This window comes from Cotesia typhae, unplaced genomic scaffold, assembly GCF_013202065.1.
Source record: "Cotesia typhae breed Kobodo isofemale line unplaced genomic scaffold, CoteBio_Ctyphae contig_4, whole genome shotgun sequence".
NCBI classification, from domain to species: Eukaryota; Metazoa; Arthropoda; class Insecta; order Hymenoptera; family Braconidae; genus Cotesia; species Cotesia typhae.
Window position 1 is genome coordinate 2,891,403 of NW_027423748.1, and position 22,578 is coordinate 2,913,980.

Below are 22,578 nucleotides of genomic sequence, written 5' to 3' on the forward strand. Positions count from 1 at the left end.
CTAATAGGCAAAACATTCATTTAAAACTACAATCGGGTATAGTAATATTACAAAACATATATACCTCTGTGAGGTTACTAATTTTACAAAACGGTTTTGTAATTTTACAAATATTTTGAAAATTAGCAAAGTTTGCTAAATTACAATACTTTTCTTGAATTTTAATTGAATTGAAATGATAAAAAAGAAAAATTTGACTTAATATTTATTGTGGTTGATTTTTATGAAGCGCTGACTAGATTTTGTACCTCACGTAGACCTATTTTTTACAACTCAAATGATATAATGTGAAAATAATATTTACCCTAACTAAGAATCGAACGCGAGCCGCGCGCTTGTCAGACCGATACCTAAAGCCCTACGCCACACGACTGATAGGTGGTTTAACATATTATTATTCTTATAAGCTAATCCTATGTGGTGATTAAACATAACGGCTTAGTATTTATTATTTACATTATTTGTTTTATTTAATGCTATTTATTGATGGAAAATAATTAACTTTTACATTATTTATAATTCATTGAACATTATAAAAACTAAAATCTAACATATACTCATTCAAATATATAGATTTCGAAATGATCGTTTGAGCGTAACATTAAAATTTATAAAAGATAAATGATGCCTCGAATTTATTATTACAAATAAACAACCATAGACTAAAAATTAGTAAAAATAAATATGAAGGACATTGTAGTTTTTTGATACATCAATCTCATTTTTGTAAAACTGAAAAGTATTTTTTTTTAAATTGGAAAACAGTGAAGTAGAATTACAATTCGTGTAATATAATTAAAATTGTCAGGTAACATTACAATGCACTGTGTAATTTTACAATGAAAATTGTAAAAATAAAAAAAAGCTTTTAAAATTTTTTATGAGATTATTGTAATATAAATTACAATAATTTTTTGTGATTTTACATACAATTATGCCGAATCAGATCACAAATAATGTTTGCAAAATTAAAAAGCTTTTTCTTAAAAATTGACGAACGGTTCTGTAATATTACAATGTGTGTTAAATTTATACATGAAAATTGTAAAATTACAATACATCTTAGTAGATTCCCTGACAGGTGTTGGAAAATTACACGAGTTTTATTTTATTTTGCATTGCTATACACTGATTTGTAATTTTACTAATTATTTGTTTTTTAATGTGATTGTGATTTTACAAAAATTTTTAACAGTGTAATACTCAGTTACTTCTCCTTTTCCATTTATTAATTGGATCGTTTAATCATTTTTAATCTAATAATTAACTTTTCTCACTAAGTAACATTTATAATTCAGTAGTTAATTAAATGAAATTTTCTATTCGCTAGTTTCGTTGAGAGTACCTCAAGGGGGTTTATACCCGAAGACTCCTCAAGGACCTTGTGGTGTTAGATGTCATAAAAATTTATTATTTGATTAGTTATAATTAATTCCGAACATCGGGAAAATTGATTCACGTACAACTGTTTTGTTTAATAAAATAAAATCGAATAGAATTTCTTCGAGAAAATTCCATGGTATTCTCGCAGATGAGTTAAGTATTCTGTAAAACGTGCAACGCAGTTAACGTATACCCAAGGTCAAAAAATCACCACGCACTAGCATAAAAATTGGCGTCTGTTTTGAGCGCGCAAATATTTTATTTAATGTTAATTATTGAGAATTTGTTTTATTAAACCTAGCCAAAAATTTATGATATTAATTAACTGAGAATAATTTTTTATTATTTAATAAATTTTAATTAACTAATCGGAAATTTCACGAGGAAATTTTATATTGAATTTAAGTTCTGGAAAAATTTATCTTGTTTATTTTATCTCGTCAACGTGAAAATATTCCTAAGCAATTATTTAGCAACGTGGCTTATTAAGTCCGATATTCGTTATTAAAAGTGTTGAAAATTCTACAAGAAATTGATTATTTTAATGTTGAGAATTAAACTCGTGACTAATTTTTAATCAAAATTATAAGTCGGATTAAATTCGGACTTTAGAGAATTAAATTGTTAATTGAAAATATTCGGTAAATTTAATTATTAGCTAATGACTGAATTTGTTGAGTCAATGTAGTAATTTGCAAAAGTAAATTTTTGTCAATTTCTTTTCAATATTCGAAAAAAATAAAGTAAAGTAAATCAGTGTGTGTGTGTGTGTGTGTGTGTGTGTGTGTGTGTGTGAAGAAGCGTGGGATATGTGTGTGAAGACTAGTGTGGGTAATGTGTGATAGAGAGTATAAAACGAACTCTACTTGTTGATGGTTTGCCGAGTAGAGCGATCCAAATCTTAGAGCGTGAGAGTACGGTGGACAACGCGATTAAGTTAATGATTACGAACTCTATTTGTTCATGGTTTGTCGAATAGAGTGATCCAATTCTTAGAGCGTGAGAGTCCGGTGGACAGCGCGATTTAAGTAGAAACCGCAGTATAGACGCTCCGTAAGAGGGTACTGTCGGGATTAAGAAAATTTTTGTGTGTGAGTGTGAGCGTGTATACTTTGTTATCTTATTTTTGTTATAAATAAATCGCGATTATGTTGTTAAATAAAAATTTATTTATTTAAGATCACCTTCCTCACTTTCTCTCCCTCTAAGATAAGCTCTCTGCTATGCACCGGTTCCAGGAACCGTGATTAAAAATCCTGGTGGCGTCCTTTTGTTAATAATTTTAGTTTTTAATTTTGTTTAGTTAATTATTTAATTAAGGAGCCAATCTGAGCGGTCAACCCCGTTACAACGATGATTATTTCGATTGTGAATCGGCACAAGACAAACTCAAACCTCTTATTAATAAGTTGCTCCAACGTTTCACAAACCTCGAAAATAAGTTTTATAATTTCCGCACTAGCATCGAAAATCGTTTAACCTCTATCCAAGATGAGGTCAACAAAATTTCAAAGCAAAACTCAACTCTTGATAGCAGAAACTCTATAGTTGAAAATAAACTTAAAGTTTACAATAGTCTTAACCCTGAAGAAATTATCAAAGAAGTCAACATGCGCAAAAAACGTGAAGCAAACGTAATTATTTTAAATGCCACTGAATCTAAGAAAGGCTCTGGCAACGATCGCCTCAATGATGATAAATCTCTCATATCAACGATTCTTCCTACTGAACTGGGCAACATAACCGAATTTAAACTAAGACGTCTAGGTAAACCGTCAGCTGGTAAAAACTGTCCTCTACTGCTCGAAACTAAATCAGCCTCAATTGCAAAGTCTATTTTAAAATCCAAGCCTGCAAGAGACACTGATCCATCAATTCGATTCAAACCTGATCTAACCAATGCTCAGTAAAATCATTTAAACTCATTGCGTTCCCAGCTGGACTCACTTAACAAAAGTGGCGTTACTGATAAAACTATCAAATACATAAATGGTGTTCCCAAGATTGTTACTCATAACTTTCGCGAAATCCCTAGGAAAGGTCAAAACAGAATACCTTCAATTATTCTACCAAAACACCAGAGGCTTGAGAACCAAACTGAGCAGTTTTCTCGCCGCCTCAGCAACTAGCCTTCATGACATAATTTGTGTCACGGAATCATGGCTTCATCCTACTATCTTCGACGGTGAAGTCATTGATAATTCCTTCTCACTCTTCAGGAGAGACAGATCTAACATCAACACTGGTCTTGAATGTGGGGGTGGCCTTTTTATCGCAGCTAAACGTACACTTCAGGTAAACTAAATTTATTCAGACAATGATGACCTAGAACAAGTCTTTATCAATTTAGAAGGAAATAGACTCAATTTAATTGTTGGATGTATTTACATTCCACCGCAATCTACGTTCGATACCTATTTCAAACATATTGAATCCATTTCATGCCTCAGGAGCAAATAACCGACGCCTACATGATAATTCTTGGGGATTACAATTTACCTTCAAGTTCACCATCCTCTGCTTGTATCAGACATATTTTTGAATCATTTGCTTCCTTTGAATGCCGCCAACAAAACTTCACAACAAACTCAAACAATAACATTCTTGACCTCTGTTTTAGTAACCGCCAGCTATCAGTTGAAAGGGCACCTGCACTAACAAATGAAGACAAATACTACCCAGCACTTTGTATTTCCATTGAGTTTAAATCAGCACTTCAACCCCAGAGTATTCCTACATTTATGTTCAATAAGATCGACTATACTGAACTCAACAAATTCTTCATAAACACTGACTGGACCGAGCTGTACATCATCGACAACATTGACGATAAAGTGGATTGGTTTAATAAAACCATCTTCCAAGGATTCACACTCCGTGTTCCAGTGTTTACGAAGAAAATGAGCGACTTCCCGCGCTGGTTCTCCAGCGAATTAATTCGCTTAGTTAAGTTGAAGAAAAAGGCTCACAGCCGATACAAACAAGAAATGACATCGTCTAATTACAAAAGCTTCAGTAATCTCCGTTCAATTTGTAAAAAACTGGGAACCTCTTGCTATAAAAACTATGTGGCCATGACTGAAACTCATACATCAAAATACTAAAAAATTCTGGGATTTCATAAGAATCAAAAAGCGTAATAGTTCTTACATTCCTTCAACGATGACCTCAAACAACACCTCAGAAAACTCTGGACCAGATATCTGTAGCCTCTTTGCCTCTTTTTTCAAGAACACCTACGCACCTAGCACACCCGCATTCTACTCAGCACAACATATACCAAACACCAATGATCAATGTAATCTCAAGGCCACTTATGATGACGTCTTCAAACACCTTATATCCTTGGACGCTAAAAAAGGTGCTGAACCAGATGGCATTCCGAATCAAATATTAAAAAACTGTGCCGCCAGTCTCTGCGACCCAGTTACACACATTTTCGATAAATCACTTGAACAGGGTATTTTCCCAACAGCCTGGAAAAACTCATGTCACTCCAATTCATAAAAATGGTAGCAAATCAGATGGCTCCAATTACAGACCAGTCTGCATACTTTCGGCACTATCCAAACTATTGGAGAAAGTGATCCTCACTCAAATTATATCATACATTAAGAATAAAATTACACCCAAGCAGCATAGTTTCATCGGTGGTAAATCTACGGTCACTAACCTGTTCTGCTATATTAACTACATTCTTAATGTCCTTGATAACGGAGTCTGCGTTCATTCTGTCTACACAGACTTCAGCAAGGCATTTGACAGGGTGGACCACTTGATTTTACTGGATAAGCTAGAAAAACATGGCTTCACTGGCAGTACTTTAAACTAGTTCTGTTCCTATCTAAAAGACCGTTGTCTCCAAGTCAGAATCGGAGATCACACATCTGAAGTATACCGAGCCACCTCCGGCGTCCCACAGGGCTCACACCTAGGGCCTATCTTATTCAACATCTTTATTAATGACATCGGTGACAGCCTGCGCTCGGACTTCCTACTAAACGCAGATGATCTAAAGATGTACAGAGTCGTAACAGCAGTACTCGACATCGCCATCCTTCAAAATGACATCGATTGCCTACATACTTGGTGCCTCTCAAACAAACTGTACCTTAATCCTGACAAATGCTATGCTATTTCCTACTCTCGCTCACACTCTCCAATACCCACTGATTATTCGCTCGATGGGCATAGAATTCAGGAATGCACAGAGATCAAAGATTTGAGCATACTGATTGATAATAGACTCACTTTCTCCAACTATATTAACCGCATAACGATTCAAGCCTATAAAATGCTTGGTCTCATAAACAGAATGGGCCGTGACTTCAACCCTCTTACACTTGTTCGCCTTTTTCTTACATTGGTATCTCCCATACTGGAATATGGCTCCATCATTTGGTCACCGAACACAATACAACAATCCAATAAAATCCAAAAAATTTTACATAAGTTCAGCAAGACGCTGGCCTTTGTAATATCCAAATCAGGTTCACCTATCTCTGTTCTAGATACCAAAATGCAATGTAATCTATCCAGCTACGAGAGGTGTAAACAACTTGCTGACTGTATATTCTTTTTCAAGATTTTCACTGGCCTAATCGATGCCCCTGATGTACCTAACTACTTTGAGTTCATCAATAACAACAAACAGAACCTAAGACACAACCGCCTACTAAAGACCTCTTGTTCTAATAAAAATTATATTATTGATGGTCCTCGTAATAGAATCGCAAACATAGTCAACAAGCTTCATTCAGATGTAGACTTCTTCAATGGAACTTTACAACCGTTTATCTTCAGACTTAATTGCCTACCCAGGTAAAAAAAGTTATATATAATTAGACATAATTATATATAATACCATATATAATCATATATGAAAAATAACCCTATATAATTATATATAACTATATATAATTATATATAACTATATATAATTATATGTAACTATATATGATTATATAGAATTATTTCCATCGAAAAAAAAAACCGTCACGCGCGGGAACCGAACCTGGGACCTGACGCTTGAAAGACTATTACTTTACCCGTTCACGTATAAGACTTACTTGAATAACAGAGTTTTTAACAACTACAAGTAATGCAAATCGTATGCATGATCGATAGATAATAAACAAAATTTTTTGTTTTGTTTTTAAATTATTAATTATCAATATACACTGATAGAAAGATTCATTGACTATGAATAGATTAATTTATTCGAAGATAATTATTTAATTGGTTAAATTTTAATAAATCCTCTAGATTAATATACATGAAAGTCTTGAAGTTAATAACTTAAAAATTATTCAAGGTGTACAAATGCTTAAATGTAAAATAGGAGAAACTAATCAAAATGAACAAGCTCGAGAGTTACAAATTTATTTGTGGTTGGGAAATCCAATTAATTATGAAGCCCACGAAAATGATCGCTTTTTGATTATAACCAAAGGTTTTCTTGATAAGAACTTGAATATTTATGCTCGAGCAAATATTAAAAACGAACACATGTAATAACATATAGTTATATATGAATTATAAGTAATTATATATGGTTATACATAAATTATATATAATCTTAAAAACGAACGTATGTAATGACGTATAGTTATATAAAAATTATATGCAATTATATATAACCTTAAAAACAAACATATGTAAAGACGTATAGTTATATATAAATTATATATAATTATATATATTCTTATATAATTATATATAACCTTAAAAACGAACATACAATCGTGGTCATTAATTTAAGTATGTTTTTAATATTACTGGAAAATAGCCGTTTGTAAAATAGAATGTTTATTAACTCTAAATTTAGAAATCAGTTGATGATGTCATTTGTAAAATTTGTCGCAAATAAAAAATGATATTAATGAAATTAGCGAAATTTAAATTTTACCAATTATAAATTTAGTCATTTAAAAAATAGCGAAAAACAAAAATCTGTAGGTACGTGAATTTAGCCAATTCTTACTGCAGAAACTTGTCAAATTAGCCGATTATAAGCTTGGTCAAATGTAAAATTAGCCGTTTCTAAATCTCTCGTAATTCTTTAACGGATCGACGGATTAAAAAAGGCTTTGAGGCATTTGAAAGGACTTTCATAAATTTAGTTTCTCTAAAAATTAGAGCAAATTCGACGGACTCATTCAAAAGTTATAAGAAGTTTAAAAACGGCTAATTGTACAATTTACGCTAACCGCGTGGAAATCGGTTTATTCATTCAAAAGTTATTGCGGTTTAAAAATTCAAAAAATAATGTCTTATTAAATCGCTATCAGACTTTTGAGCTCAGCGAGCTCAAAAGCATAGGAAAGCAATCTCTTTGAGCTCGGTCAGCTCAAAATAACTTGTAAATTGTATTTTTGAGCTCGAAGAGCTAAAAAACGTCATAACAGTGCAATTTTAAGCGCTTAGATATGGAATTAGCGGGAAGTTGCAGGGGTGGCCTTTAGGGTCTACCGAGTTTCCAGATTTTTCCATGTTTGAATATTAGGCATTTGAATAAGAGAAGATTGAATAATAAACTTACATTAAAATTTCTCGTCAGGTTATTTAATAATTAACAGTTGCGTAATAAATTAATTATGATGCCATTTTTTGTGAAATTGTAGGCATGATTTAAAATTAGTACGGCGGTGGTGCGGCGATGCTAGAGAAAGTAAATTTTTAGCGGGCGGCGTAATAGTCCACCAAACGGCGGTAGTGCAGCATATATATAAATATTACGTGTCCGGTAAATAATAGTGTCCGGTATTTCCCAAGTTATTTCTTTTTTCGCTGTCGCCCCCTAGATTTTTAGTTCTTGACCTAAAAAAAAATACCTGACATAAATAAACTCTTAATTACCGAATTAAACCGTGCCCAAAACGAGTTACATTTCCCATTTAAATAACATGGGAATTTGGAACTTTTGGAAATTAATTTTTTTCCTTCGAAAAAAATGCCACTAAAACTATGATCGATTCATATTCTGATGAGAAAATTAATGTTTTACAAAAAAGTTCTCTTATAATTTTTTGATAAAATCAATCCTTTAAAAGTTATTCGTGGTTTAAGTTGTGTTTATGGTTATCATCACAGATTTTCAGCCTTGCTATGAAGTCTCATGTGTATTAATCATTTATTCCGTCTATAAATGTTTCAAAAATTTTATTAAAATGCTCAATAGTTACAATAACGTTACCAATGCGATGTATCGAATACATTCTTAGTAACATTGCCGCTTATTCGTATTTTTTAGTAGATTTCATAGAAATCTAACTATTGCATTGGTCCTCATGACAGAACTTTTGAAAAATTTTGCTATATTTCGACTATACTCGTCGAGCTGAGTCGGAAAATGCATATGGTTCAAAAGTTTATATATATATATATATATATATATATATGAGTAGTTCCATTACTTTTCGAATATTATCTCGGGAGGAATCAATCGATTTCGCTGAAACTGTCTCGAAGTATCTTATACAGTATCCCCACAAACCATATTTCAACCCTCTAATCCTTATAAGTCAGGAGAACGAGCCATTTGAAGGTTCAAAAATCATATTTTTAGCCTACATTTAAAAATTCAGTTCTCCAATACTTCAAGCATGAATCGAATGATTTATATCAGGTCTTGTTGAGTACATTCTCTAGTATCTAGAAAAAAATATCGTATACCCCTTAGGGTGATTCAAAAAAAAAGAATATTTTTTTTTTCGTTTGGTACTCTGAAAAATAGGTTCCTAGACACCTCTAAGAAAGCCTCTCCAAGCATGAGTTCTTAATTGTAACGGGAAGGTCCTCCTTCTTACAGTTTTCTATTTTTTCTTATTATCAGATAGAAAAATTTATATCTCGCTTCCAACTACTTGAAAAAATATCTTGTTCCTTAGATTTTGTAGGAAATTGAATGCTCTACAAAAAAGGTCTCTTACGATTTTTTCATAAACCCAACCGTTTAAAAGATATTAACGGTTAAAGTTTGATTATTTTTCGGAAAATTTTTTATTTCTTATGAATTTTATAACTCAATGAAAAAAAATCATTATGAATGATGAAACTCATAGTTTTGTAGGAAATTTACTGCTCTATAAAAATGGTCTCTTATGATTTTTCGATCAAGTTGAGCGTTTACGAGATATTCATCGTCAAACATCAATGCATATCAATTTTTATAGTTTTTGATCAATAATTCGAAAAATTTCAATTTATTCTGTGAGTTTCAAGGAAATTTAGACAAATTTGAGTTTTTATTATAAAAGCAACTCCTATAGATGTTTTCTGTTCAAAAATTCATTTGAAAGTTTTTATTCTAATAATATTTTTTTTAAATTTTATCTTTAATAATTTAAAATCTTAATCGCGTTGTCATTTATTATTATGAAATTTGTTCAGTGCGTATTTTTAAATTGTTTTTCACAAAATATACATAAAATTTTCGTTCGAGGGGATTTTTGTTTTGAATTCCATTTCTTCTTCTGTTTGTCTTCTGAAACTAACGCCATCTATGTTTTCTACTCTCAACTATCTTCAGTATCTACCCATTTAATACCGTATTTTCAGTGTTCCTAAAACTGATCATCTTGAATACGTAATAAAATAATTCATTTTAAATAAGTCTTATAATCATCACATAAATTTATTTATCATCAATTAACCTACAATGAATAAAGAAATACGTTTTATCGGAATACCTCTACAAAGAATTTCGGAACGTAAGTTACCAAAAGTGAAAGAGGTTATGCGTGTGTTTTTCTACCAACTTAAAATTTTAAAGTATTCAATCAAACAAAGTGCTAAAAATTCAGTTGACCAAGTTATTGAACTGTGGAGAAAAAATCAGATTCCAACTAGTGGAGATCCTAATGCAGTCAAAAATTTCTTCGCTATCACAGTCAATGGTTAAAATTACAAAAAAATTTCGATAAAAAGAATTCAGCGCAAAACCAAAAGGAAATGAAATTTCAGACTGATCTTGAACAATTATTCGACATTGTGAGCGAAAAATCCTTAAAAGTGCTTGATGATAATATTAGAAAGTTGTATTTGGATCAAAAAATCGGTACCCATAAAGAGATTCTTTCTAATAATGTACCTGTATCAAACTTAACCACAACTATGATGGGAATAGATGAGAGTAGTAAGTATCTGAGATATTTAATTATTATAAAGTCAGGTAGTAGTGTAACTTGTCATAGATGACTAGATGACATTTGACTAGACAATTTTTGGAGTCCTTTCTTAATTATTTGTCATCAAAATGAATAAATTCTATACATTTTCTTCGTTTAATTTATAAAACAGATCTTATTCCAGACTTAGATCAACCGTCTACCAGTCGTGCGATTGTTCCAAGTGAAAAATCAGAGTCGTTCTCTACGTATACATTAAGTGGAGTTACAAATTTTGGATCTGATTCAGAGTATGAACCTCCAATTCCGACAAAACGAGCAAAACTTGATGTCTTAACTCCTGAAGTCATTTTTGGACTCGACCGAGCTAATGTCAGCAGTAGAAATGCGATGTTTATTATTGCTCCGGTTTTACTAGCAGTAGGTATTAAAATTGAAGATACAACGCTCAGTTATAGTTCAATTCAACGAGCTCGTATGCTTCAAAGAGAAGACATTGCTAAAGGACTTAATGACAACTTTAAGACACACGATAAATACGTTGTGCATTGGGACGGAAAAATGCTGAATGACCTTGTTGGATCACAATCTGTGGAATGGCTACCAGTTATTTTAACTGCATTTGGTACCGAACAATTACTTGGGGTTCCAAAAATGAATTCTGGGACGGCAGACAATCAAACATCAGCCATTTTATCGACATTGAGTGAATGGGGTATTACTAATTATGTTAAGGCGATGTGTTTTGACACGACGGCAGTTAATACAGGTAACTTATCAATGATAATTTAATCTAAAAAATATTTAATTATTAACGTTCTAGTTTAATTTTTATTGCTTACTGAATTTCACTTTTGAAATTATTGAGAATTATTTACTCATTTGGATTTTAAATATAATCTACAATTTGTTGAAAATATTAAATTTAACGATAGTTATCTATTTTCTTTATACAGGAATTCATAACGGTACATGTAAGGCAATTGAAAAGACTTTGGGAAGAGAGTTAATCTGGTTACCATGTCGTCACCACATTTTTGAGATCATATTGAGAAGTGCATTTGAAGTATATTGGCCTGTGTCATCTGGGCCAAACGTACCAATGTTCGGAAGATTTAAAAAATCATGGGATGAAATAAATAAAACTAATTATAAATCTGGAATTGAAGATACTGTTGTTGCTGATATCATTTTGGATAAAAAAATGAAATATCTAGTTTAATTGCACAATCCTTACAGGTATGATTTAACTGCGATTTTAAGAAAAAAATTTTCTTGTTTCTGACAAATTTTTAATTGTTTTTGATAGTTACTACAACCCCGAGATGACTATAAAGAATTGTTGGAATTGTCGTTGATTTTCCTTGGAGAAATGCCTCAAGAAGAAATTTTTTCAAACGTCCTGGTGCAATTCATCATGCTAGGTGGATGGCGAAGGCAATTTACAGTTTAAAAATGTTTCTATTCAGAAATGAATTTAAACTTTCTAATAAAGAATTGGACAGTCTTCGGCAAATTTGTATATTTATAGTTACACTGTATTTAAAAGCTTGGTTTTCATCAACTTCTGCAACAACTGCTGCTAATCATGACTTGAAGTTTTTGAAAAATTTATTCGAGTACAAAAATATCAATTCATTGATTTCTTCAGCAACTTGTGAAAAAATGATTTTGCATTTATGGTATTTAAGTGATGAACTTGCCATTTTATCATTATTTGACGATACCGTTTCATTGGAAGTAAAAAAAAATATTGTTGGAGCTGTTAATACTCGTAACGGTACAGATTCTAAAGCTAAAAAATTTATAATTGATAAAAACGATTTGAATTCATTAACGCAAAAAAGTCTGAGTGACTTTGTTTCTAAAAAGTCTTTAAATCTCTTTAAAATCTTTGATTTACCATATGACTTCCTTGATAAAGATATTGAATCGTGGCCTACTAATGACAGTTACATTGAAAATAAAGAATACTTTAACCAATTGAAAGTTGTTAATGATTCAGCAGAACGAGCTGTTGCATTAGTTAGTGAGTATAATCAATGCTTGACAAAAAATGAAGAGCAATACCAATACTTATTGCAAATTATCAAAGAACATCGAAAAAACTACCCAAACTGCAATAGAGGAAATTATTTACAGTAAAAGTGTACCGTTATGTTGAAAATATTGAAAATTATATGACAGTTGATAATTAAATAAATAAATTCTTCGATAAAAAAGTGAAACACATGTGAAACACACTAAATTGAATTATATATTTAAAAAAATGCACTAATTTTTTGTTTTAATGTAATCAAACATGTCCAAGACTAAAAAAACTAATTAAAAAAATAGTTCATAACATATTTCTATTCATAGAAACTCAAATTTGTCTAAATTTCCTTGAAACTCACAGAATAAATTGAAATTTTTCGAATTATTGATCAAAAACTATAAAAATTGATATGCATTGATGTTTGACGATGAATATCTCGTAAACGCTCAACTTGATCGAAAAATCATAAGAGACCATTTTTATAGAGCAGTAAATTTCCTACAAAACTATGAGTTTCATCATTCATAATGATTTTTTTTCATTGAGTTATAAAATTCATAAGAAATAAAAAATTTTCCGAAAAATAATCAAACTTTAACCGTTAATATCTTTTAAACGGTTGGGTTTATGAAAAAATCGTAAGAGACCTTTTTTGTAGAGCATTCAATTTCCTACAAAATCTAAGGAACAAGATATTTTTTCAAGTAGTTGGAAGCGAGATATAAATTTTTCTATCTGATAATAAGAAAAAATAGAAAACTGTAAGAAGGAGGACCTTCCCGTTACAATTAAGAACTCATGCTTGGAGAGGCTTTCTTAGAGGTGTCTAGGAACCTATTTTTCAGAGTACCAAACGAAAAAAAAAATATTCTTTTTTTTTGAATCACCCTAATACCCCTAGACGGCTGAACCTTGTTTTATTTCACAATTAAAAACAATGACAATTCCAGTAAATTACAATTTTCAAATCGTCATCAAAAATTTCAGTCTCAACCGATTTTCTTCTTTGAGGTCTCATTTTTTTCATTGATGTATGCCCTTTGAGTGATATACTTCATAAGATTAATTTAAATGCAGAAATCGGAAATATTTCATCTTAAAGTTGATGACTTTTCAAAAATCGCTTATTTTAACCGCTTAGTACACATTTCTGACTACTCCAAATTACATAAAAAATGCAGGAAGGTGTACTGTTTTATATCTAGAATAATCCCTCAAGTGGATTTTTTCGGCCCAAACTCTGGCAATTTCCTATAAATATTTAAATATTGGTAAAATCGATGAAAATCATTATTTTCCAATTCAATTATGAAGTTGCTTATTCTTTTTTTTATTGCTTATTTTGGCCATATTAATTTATTACACGATTAAAATTACGTAAATGTAACGTAAAAAACTTAACAAATATTTTTTCAATATAACCATTATATACTGCGTATATTTTTATTTTGAATTTTTTCTTTTTGATGTTTAGTTTTTTCTATTACTTGTGAAAATGTGGTGTTTTTTAACTAAAAAACGATCACAGTTAAATAGTATATATATAACTTTCGGAAATCATTTAAATTCTACAGTTCATTACTTTCGCCATCTAGCAGTCAATAGTGTAAACGAATATAATATTAATTATTTTCCGAAATTGCAGTTCTGTATTTCCCACACTTGTGTACTATGTCACCCGTTTACTATTTTCATAACCTCAATTTCGATTAAATTTAATTTTATTCAAACAACTAGTGGAAATTATTGGAACATTTTATTACCTCTGTTGTATCCAAAATTTATTACCCAAATTTTAAGAAAAATGGAAGTCTATGATGTAGGAAAACTTACGTCTACTAAGTGTCACTTGACTGATTACTCCAATTTGAAAACCCTACATAATGTTGATCAATTTTCAAATGAAGATCGTTTACTATTGAAGCTTAGACTCAATAATGCTAACAATATTTCAAAAATTTGTGATCACCATAAATGTGATTATTTGAATTATTATAGTGTGAAATTTCGTAAATGTTGTGATCCATTCCAAATCCACAAAAAAATGTTCGTGGTGACTTAAGAATTTTAAGTTTGGAGCTTTGTTTGGGTATTTCAACTAATCTTTTGTTGAAGCTTATTCCTGGTGATAAAATATGCAAACGATGTGAAAATAATTTACGTCAAAAATCTCATCTCAAGAAAAAATAATTGCAGCAGTACATCGCAAGAGACCACTGACCAAATCGATATGATTCAAGAAGGTACTGTTTATGATGAAAAAGAATTACGACGATCTGCTCGGCTTAGAATTTCAGAGATGAATAAAACTACTACCCAAGAAATTATTCATTGTTCTCAGAGTACTAACTCTACTAATTCTATTTGTATAACGTCGAGTGGCTCTGAATTTATGACTGCAAGTCAACATAAACAAGATATTAATCACATTTTGAGTACTCTAGATTTACCTTTATATGAGCAGCAAGCACTTTATAAAACCAAACATCAAGTTCAAGCTGAAAATTTAGTTCAGGCGGTCTCTGATAAATTCGCCGAAAAATTATCTCAAGTAGCAGACTTGAATATAACAATACCCGGTCCAGTAAATACTAATTTATATCAAGATAGTTTTGCGTTAAGAGAAATGATTATGAATTTGAGATATTTCTATGACAACGCCAAAACTCTTTCGGAAAAATTGGAGTATTTATCTTTGTTACCAAAACACTGGACATTACCGAAAGTTTCACAGTATTTCAGTTGCACGAATTATATGTGGTTGAAGTTGAATAAATTTAAACAAATGCAAGGTAAGTTATCAAGAATTAACAATTATTTTCTAATGCATTGTAATTTGGTCAATATTAATCACAAATTTATTTATAATCCAGGTTATCCAGAAAATCTTAAAAACCACGAAAGAAAAAAAAATTTGAAATTTGGTCCAGAAATGCAAGAAAAGATTATAGATTACTACAAAAGTGATGAAAATTAATCTACTTGTCCTGGAAAAAAGGATTACGTTACTACTAAAAATGAACAAGGGCAGATAACTTTTATTCAGAAAAAATTATTGTTGTATACGGTACATGATCTGTATCTTAAATTCATTGATGATAATTCAGGTACTAATGAAAAGTTACCTAAGTTTTCTTACTTTGCTTCCTTGAAACCAATCGAAATTATTCATGTGGGAGATCCTGGAAGCCACAACATCTGTGACTGTGCGCAACATGAAAATGTTAAACTTAAAATTTATGCTGTAACTAGAAAAATGAAGTACCGTGATTTATTACACAGTACTGTTTGTAACATCGATAATAGAAATTGTATGCTTCATGAATGTGATGATTGTCTGAAAATATTGGGAATAAAAAAAGTCTTTGCAGAAAATGATATAGAATTTGAGAAAGAAAATATCAGTTACAAGAGTTGGATAGATGAAGGAAGTCGAGCATCATTAAAAACTGTCACAGAAAAGACTGATGATTTTAAATCAGGATTGTATAGTGATATTTGGAATTTGACTCAACATCATTATGTAGTAGATGCTCAAAAACGATATTTGAGTTACTGAAAAACTAATTTAGAAGCAGATACATGCATTATTATGATGGATTTTTCCAAAAATTACTCCTTCGTCATTCAGAATTCTGTTCAAGCTTTTTATTACAATAACTCTCAAGCAACTATTCATCCTTTTGCTATACATTATAAAAACGACAAAAATATAGTATCGAACATGAATTTTTGCATAATAAGTGATACTACGGATCATTATGCATCAACAATACACGCGTTCATAGACAAATTGATGTCAACGATAAAAGAAAAATTAGGCTCGATTAAAAAAGTCATATACTTTTCAGATGGAGCACCAAGTCAATACAAAAACAAGTAATAAGACATTTTAATCAACTAGCAGTCTGTTGTTAATAACGTATTTTTTTTAATTAAAGTATTCTGTTAAGCGCAAAATATTCATTATTTTTTTCACGACTAATTAAAAAAAAATGTTGGATTTATATTATTGTCACTTAAATTTTTCGAATATTACTTTCTGATAAAATACAATAACAACTAAAACTGTCTAAAGTACAAAATATCTATTTAATATTATTCAAAAGTTGTAGATGAGTAGGGACTAATGTTTTTCGTTGTCACATAACATTAACCCGTATTAATTAAAAGTACAAGTTGAACAAAGTAGTTTGGATGTAAAATATTCAATACATATATTACGCCTTTATCTATTCCTGCCAACAATTGATTTTTATACTTAATTTTAGGAACCATTTAGCAAATATATACTGCCATGATGAAGACTTTAACATTAAAGTGACATCATACAATTTTTTTGCGACAAGTCATGGTAAATCTCTTTGTAATGCAATTGGTGGGATCATTAAAAGATCCGTTATGCGATATTGTCTACGAGCTTCACCAGAAGAGCAAATTACAAATGCCTTACAAATGTATGAATACGCAGTTCAAAACTGCAAGAATATCGGGTAAATATATTTTTTTTTTATTTCATCCATAAAAATTGATATTAAATATTTAGAATAAAATTATTGAATTAAATAATAATATTAATGAAATCAATGTTGACTTTCAGAGTTTTGTGGGTGCCACATAGCGAAGTAAACAAGCATGAAAGAAAATTAAAACGTCGATTCTCAACGGTAAAAACTTTAACAAATACAAGAAAATATCATTGTTTTATACCAGTTGAAGACAATTTTTTCCAGGCAAAAATTACTTCGTTTGACGATTGTTCAAAAAAAATAAAAGTTCTATTGCCAAAAAAATAATTATATCATGAATAAAACAATAAAATGAGTATTATCAATAGTGTGAAAAAAGCAGTGTATTTTTTAGATCTCCAAATACTTTCTCAGTAATTTCATCGCTGTTTGAAGTTACATAATAACATAATTAAAAATTTTTTTCATTAATAGTGTTTTCTCAAATTTTATTAATAAGTGCATAAGAATTGTGAGCTTCCTTGTGTAGACACATAATACTTTGTACACATAAGAATATTTTTAATTATTAACGTAAAAATATTTTTTATTTAAAAAGAAAAAATTCAAAATAAAAATATACGCAGTATATAATGGTTATATTGAAAAAATATTTGTTGAGTTTTTTACGTTACATTTACGTAATTTTAATCGTGTAATAAATTAATATGGCCAAAATAAGCAATAAAAAAAAGAATAAGCAACTTCATAATTGAATTGGAAAATAATGATTTTCATCGATTTTACCAATATTTAAATATTTATAGGAAATTGCCAGAGTTTGGGCCGAAAAAATCCACTTGAGGGATTATTCTAGATATAAAACAGTACACCTTCCTGCATTTTTTATGTAATTTGGAGTAGTCAGAAATGTGTACTAAGCGGTTAAAATAAGCGATTTTTGAAAAGTCATCAACTTTAAGATGAAATATTTCCGATTTCTGCATGTAAATTGATCTTATGAAGTATATCACTCAAAGGGCATACATCAATGAAAAAAATGAGACCTCAAAGAAGAAAATCGGTTGAGACTGAAATTTTTGATGACGATTTGAAAATTGTAATTTACTGGAATTGTCATTGTTTTTAATTGTGAAATAAAACAAGGTTCAGCCGTCTAGGGGTATACGATATTTTTTTCTAGATACTAGAGAATGTACTCAACAAGACCTGATATAAATCATTTGATTCATGCTTGAAGTATTGGAGAACTGAATTTTTAAATGTAGGCTAAAAATATGATTTTTGAACCTTCAAATGGCTCGTTCTCCTGACTTATAAGGATTAGAGGGTTGAAATTTGGTTTATGGGGATACTTTATAAGATACTTCGAGACCGTTTCAGCGAAATCGATTGACCCCTCCCGAGGGGTCAATACATATATATATATATATATATATATATGTCGGATTAGCGTTGGGTTGAGATGAACTCTCGCTGCCATTATTATTGTTGGACATTTTATTGTGAATTTTATGGTACAACGTCACAGGTAATACAATTTAACAGTATGTAACTATAGTCACTTATATCAACAATCACTTATTAATAACGTACAATAACAAAGAATCACTACACTATGATTATTACTATTATTACTAGATACAAACAATTGTAGTTTGACAAACGGGGTTAATATAAACAATATCAAAGTAATTACAATATTATTAACGTTGACGTTAGGAATGATCAGAGACTTAAGTCGGAAAACGAATCCACGATCGGAAGAGCAGCAGCCCGTTCTCGTGTACTGTTCAGGAAGAACTGCCTATTACCAGAAACTGTTTTCTATCTGTAGCTCCTTCAAGTAATTACTTTTAAAATAAAAAAATACACAAGCTACGTACTGCAAATTCTAAAAATGTCTCGTCTTTTTGGTATTGCTGTCCCTTCGATCGTGGCTACGTTAGACCCGCACATGTGGTCTTTCCAACCCAAGTTGACCGTCATAAAAGGCTCCGAGAGAGTCTTACTAAACTTTCCTTAAGGGATTAAATCATAAAAATTAAAATGCTAAAGTTTATTTCTAGTTATAAACTAAAATGCTTGGGATTTTCCAACGTTCCCTTGTAAAAACCCGGCTATTGTCATCTCCGACACGGCCATCCTGACGATCACACGTCCTCGGGTGCATCTAAAATTTAGTTTTGTTCAGGGTTAGAGTCGAACTAACGACTTTTAGACAACGAATAACTTAAAATAATCTACTAGTTCAGGGATCTAATCGAACAACAGAGGATAGAAGGTTGTGTATAACAAAATATCAAATTTTATGATCGCTAGTGCCAGTTGTGTTTCACGAGATATGGATTCTGGTGAATTTCATTTTCTGTAATTGCCAACAAAAAAACACATCTAAATTGCTTTAGACTCCACTGTCAGACTGGACAAGTGGTATAGAAACACATCTAAATTTCTTTAGACTCCACTGTCACACTGGACAAGTGGTATAGAAACACATCTAAATTTCTTTAGACTCCACTGTCACACTGGACAAGTGGTATAGAAACACATCTAAATTTCTTTAGACTCCACTGTCACACTGGACAAGTGGTATAGAAACACATCTAAATTTCTTTAGACTCCACTGTCACACTGGACAAGTGGTATAGGTTTATTTGATCTAAATTACTGTCAATGCTCTTCAGTGCTTTCTACACTTAACGAGTTATTTTCGTCCTCAAGATCACTATGATCCAACTCACTAGGAACACAACTTTGCGGCATCTTTCTTAACTTATCATGACTATATTTATACGTTCTTTTGCCTCTAACTGAATTTAAAATGTATCTATCTCCTTCTAGAACCTCTGCTATTACAAATGGACCCCTAAATTTCGGATCTAATTTAGTTTGATTTCTCTCTTCATTTTTTAACAGTACAAAATCGCCAATATTAAATCTAATTACTTTAGCTTTAGTCTTATCAAATCTATTCTTATTATAAATAGCATTACTTTCGATGTTACTTATAGCTTGCTGTCTTACATTGGAGATATCTATTTCTCTTACTTCAGAGTTTTCATGCGCTAAAAATCCGTAAGGTCTTGCCACCTTACCAATGAGCAATTCTAGAGGACTAGATTTGGTAACGCGATTGGTAGTGCAATTCAAAGCCAACTGTATTTCGCCTACTGCGTCTTGCCATGAACGTCAGTCGTTTCTACTGCGGTGAGCATATTCTTTAGAGTACCCATAACGCGTTCTACCTGACCATTTGCCCTACTAGATCCCGTAGCTATTAGGTGTAATTTAATATCTTGACTTTTACAAAAATTTTGGAAATCCTTACCAGTAAAGCATCTACCTTGATCAGCAATTACACGGCAAGGACTACCAAAAATAAAGATAGCTGATTTAAGTGCTTTTATTGTATTAAGGGAATCTATATTGCGAGTATGATACAGGTATACGTATTTTGTAAAGGCGTCAATGAGTACAATAATGTATTCTTTGGAGTCGTTCTTACCACTTAGTTTACCCGTAATATCCATATGGATAGTGTGCCAGGGTATACCGGTTTTGGGTATCGGGTGTAGCTCGGCCTGTATCTTGCCTGAATTAGATTTAGAGACTTGACAAGTATGACAGTTTTCTACAAATTTCCGCACGTACTTTGCCATCCCTTCGAACCAATAGTATTCGTATAGCTTTTCAAGGGTCTTATCCCAACCTAAGTGCATGATCGATTGATGTATATGATTAATAACGGACCATCGAAAACCTCGCGGGACAATGGGTAGACAAAGAGTCTTCCCATTCCTTTGAATTTTTCGATAAAGGGTGCCGGATCTTAATTCGTACGTCTTTAGGATATCCTCCGTATTTTCATTGTTGTGCAATTTAGAAACGATTTCCGAGATTTGAGGATCGCGACGTTGCTCTGCTAGTAACCAGTCTTCCGATATCTCTGTAAAATTAATGAGCTTCTCTTCGATCCTTTCAAAGGGTTTACAAGAGATGTTAATTGGGTTACGGGAAAAGAAATCAACGTGTGACATTCGTTTTCCCTCCCTGTAAACAATTTCAAAAGTATAGGATTGCAGAAAAGCCCACCATCTATGAACCCGGTCATTTAAATTGATTTTATTTTGGGATGCTTTTAAAGAATTACAGTCAGTAACAACTGTAAATTCTCGACCGTGTAGATAATGCCGAAAATGCCTGATCGAGTTTACTACAGCCAAGGTTTCTAGCTCGTACGAATGATACCTGGATTCGGCTGAGCTAGTCCTTTTACTATAGTATTCTACGACTCTATTGTTACCTTCTACTTTTAGCATCAGCATAGCCCCGTAACCATCGGAACTAGCGTCGGTGTGAAGTTCAATGGGATAATTAGGGTCAAAGATGATCAAGACTGGTTCGTGTGTCAAGATGGTAATTACTTTTTGCCGGAGTGTTTCATGTTTGTCTTGCCAATCTATGTTTTTGTTGCCCGACGTAAGAGAATACAAAGGTTTCATAATCTGTGAAAACTTTGGGATGAATTTACGGAAGTAAGAAGCTAAACCGATAAATTGTCTCAGTTGTGTGACAGTAGTTGGAGCAGGTAAAGAATTCAAAGCTTGTATCTTACGCGGGTTGGGTCGTATCTCACCGTTAGTAATTTCATAACCCAGGTAAGAAATCGATGTTTTGAGGAAGGAACATTTAGCAAAATTAAATGAAAATCCTGCTTTAACGAGGATATTTAGAAGGGTTTCTAATCGCTCCAACGCTGATTCTATTGAACTGGCGATAATTAACACGTCATCTAAATAGACTACAACCCAGGAATAAGCTAAATCACCCAAAGCTTTAAGAATTTCTCTCTGGAAGACAGACGGCGCATTCTTCAATCCAAATGGCATTCTCAGGTACTCGTATTGACCATCGGGAGTAACAAAAGCTGTGAATTCAGTAGAGTTTGGGTGGATACCGATTTGGTGAAAGCCGCTAGCCATATCTAAGCTTATAAAATACTTAGCGTCACGTAACCTTGAGATTTGGTCTGAAATTAAAGGCAATGGAAATCTGTCTGCAACAGTGTTTCTATTTAACTCTCGGTAATCCACACAAAGTCTATCTGAACCATCTTTCTTTTGACGAGTAATATAGGGCTAGAAAACGGTGAGTTGCTGGGTTTTATAATATTCGCTTTAAGCAATTCGTCAATTCTTTCACGAACAATCTCCCGTTCTTCAACACTGAGTCGATACGGTCTTCTTTGAACGGTAACATTAGGATCTATAAGACGTATTTCTAACTGACCTGTAGTAACTTCGTTTCGGGGAAAACCCGTGATAAAAGAATCTTTAACATTTTCTAAAACAGAAATTAATTTGGTTTTATCGCTGCCCGTAACGTCGGTGTTTATCTCATTAAAATTAATGTCACTAGGAACCGTTTCGCAGGTATTGACTACTTTCGTTTTACAAATAGTAAAGTGATTTTGCGTAATATTTATTTCAAAACCCTGACCCAGAATTTCACGACCAATCATTATATTATATTTTAAGTAATTATCCGGAATCACATG

General features: G+C 31.7%; 2 protein-coding genes across 5 annotated transcripts in view; one reads left to right on the forward strand and one right to left on the reverse strand.

The window, feature by feature from the left end:
• The window catches only part of LOC141527759 (tRNA dimethylallyltransferase), a 112,636-nt gene that overhangs the window by 9,810 nt on the left and 80,248 nt on the right, over positions 1-22,578 (reverse strand). The window lies entirely within an intron of this gene.
• LOC141527329 (uncharacterized) lies at positions 9,081-14,562 on the forward strand. Its single transcript, XM_074242751.1, has 4 exons — positions 9,081-10,519; positions 10,684-11,280; positions 11,468-11,685; positions 14,548-14,562. Exons 1-4 carry the CDS (start codon positions 10,336-10,338, stop codon positions 14,560-14,562), a joined length of 1,014 nt encoding a protein of 337 aa, XP_074098852.1. The 5' UTR covers positions 9,081-10,335.

Coding starts and splice junctions, on each gene's coding strand:
- LOC141527329 (XM_074242751.1), top strand. CDS start 10,336: ATGAAATTTCAGACTGATCTTGAACAATTATTCGACATTGTGAGCGAA. Junction 10,520..10,683: donor GATGGGAATAGATGAGAGTA/GTAAGTATCTGA, acceptor TTTATAAAACAG/ATCTTATTCCAGACTTAGAT. Junction 11,281..11,467: donor CACGACGGCAGTTAATACAG/GTAACTTATCAA, acceptor TTCTTTATACAG/GAATTCATAACGGTACATGT.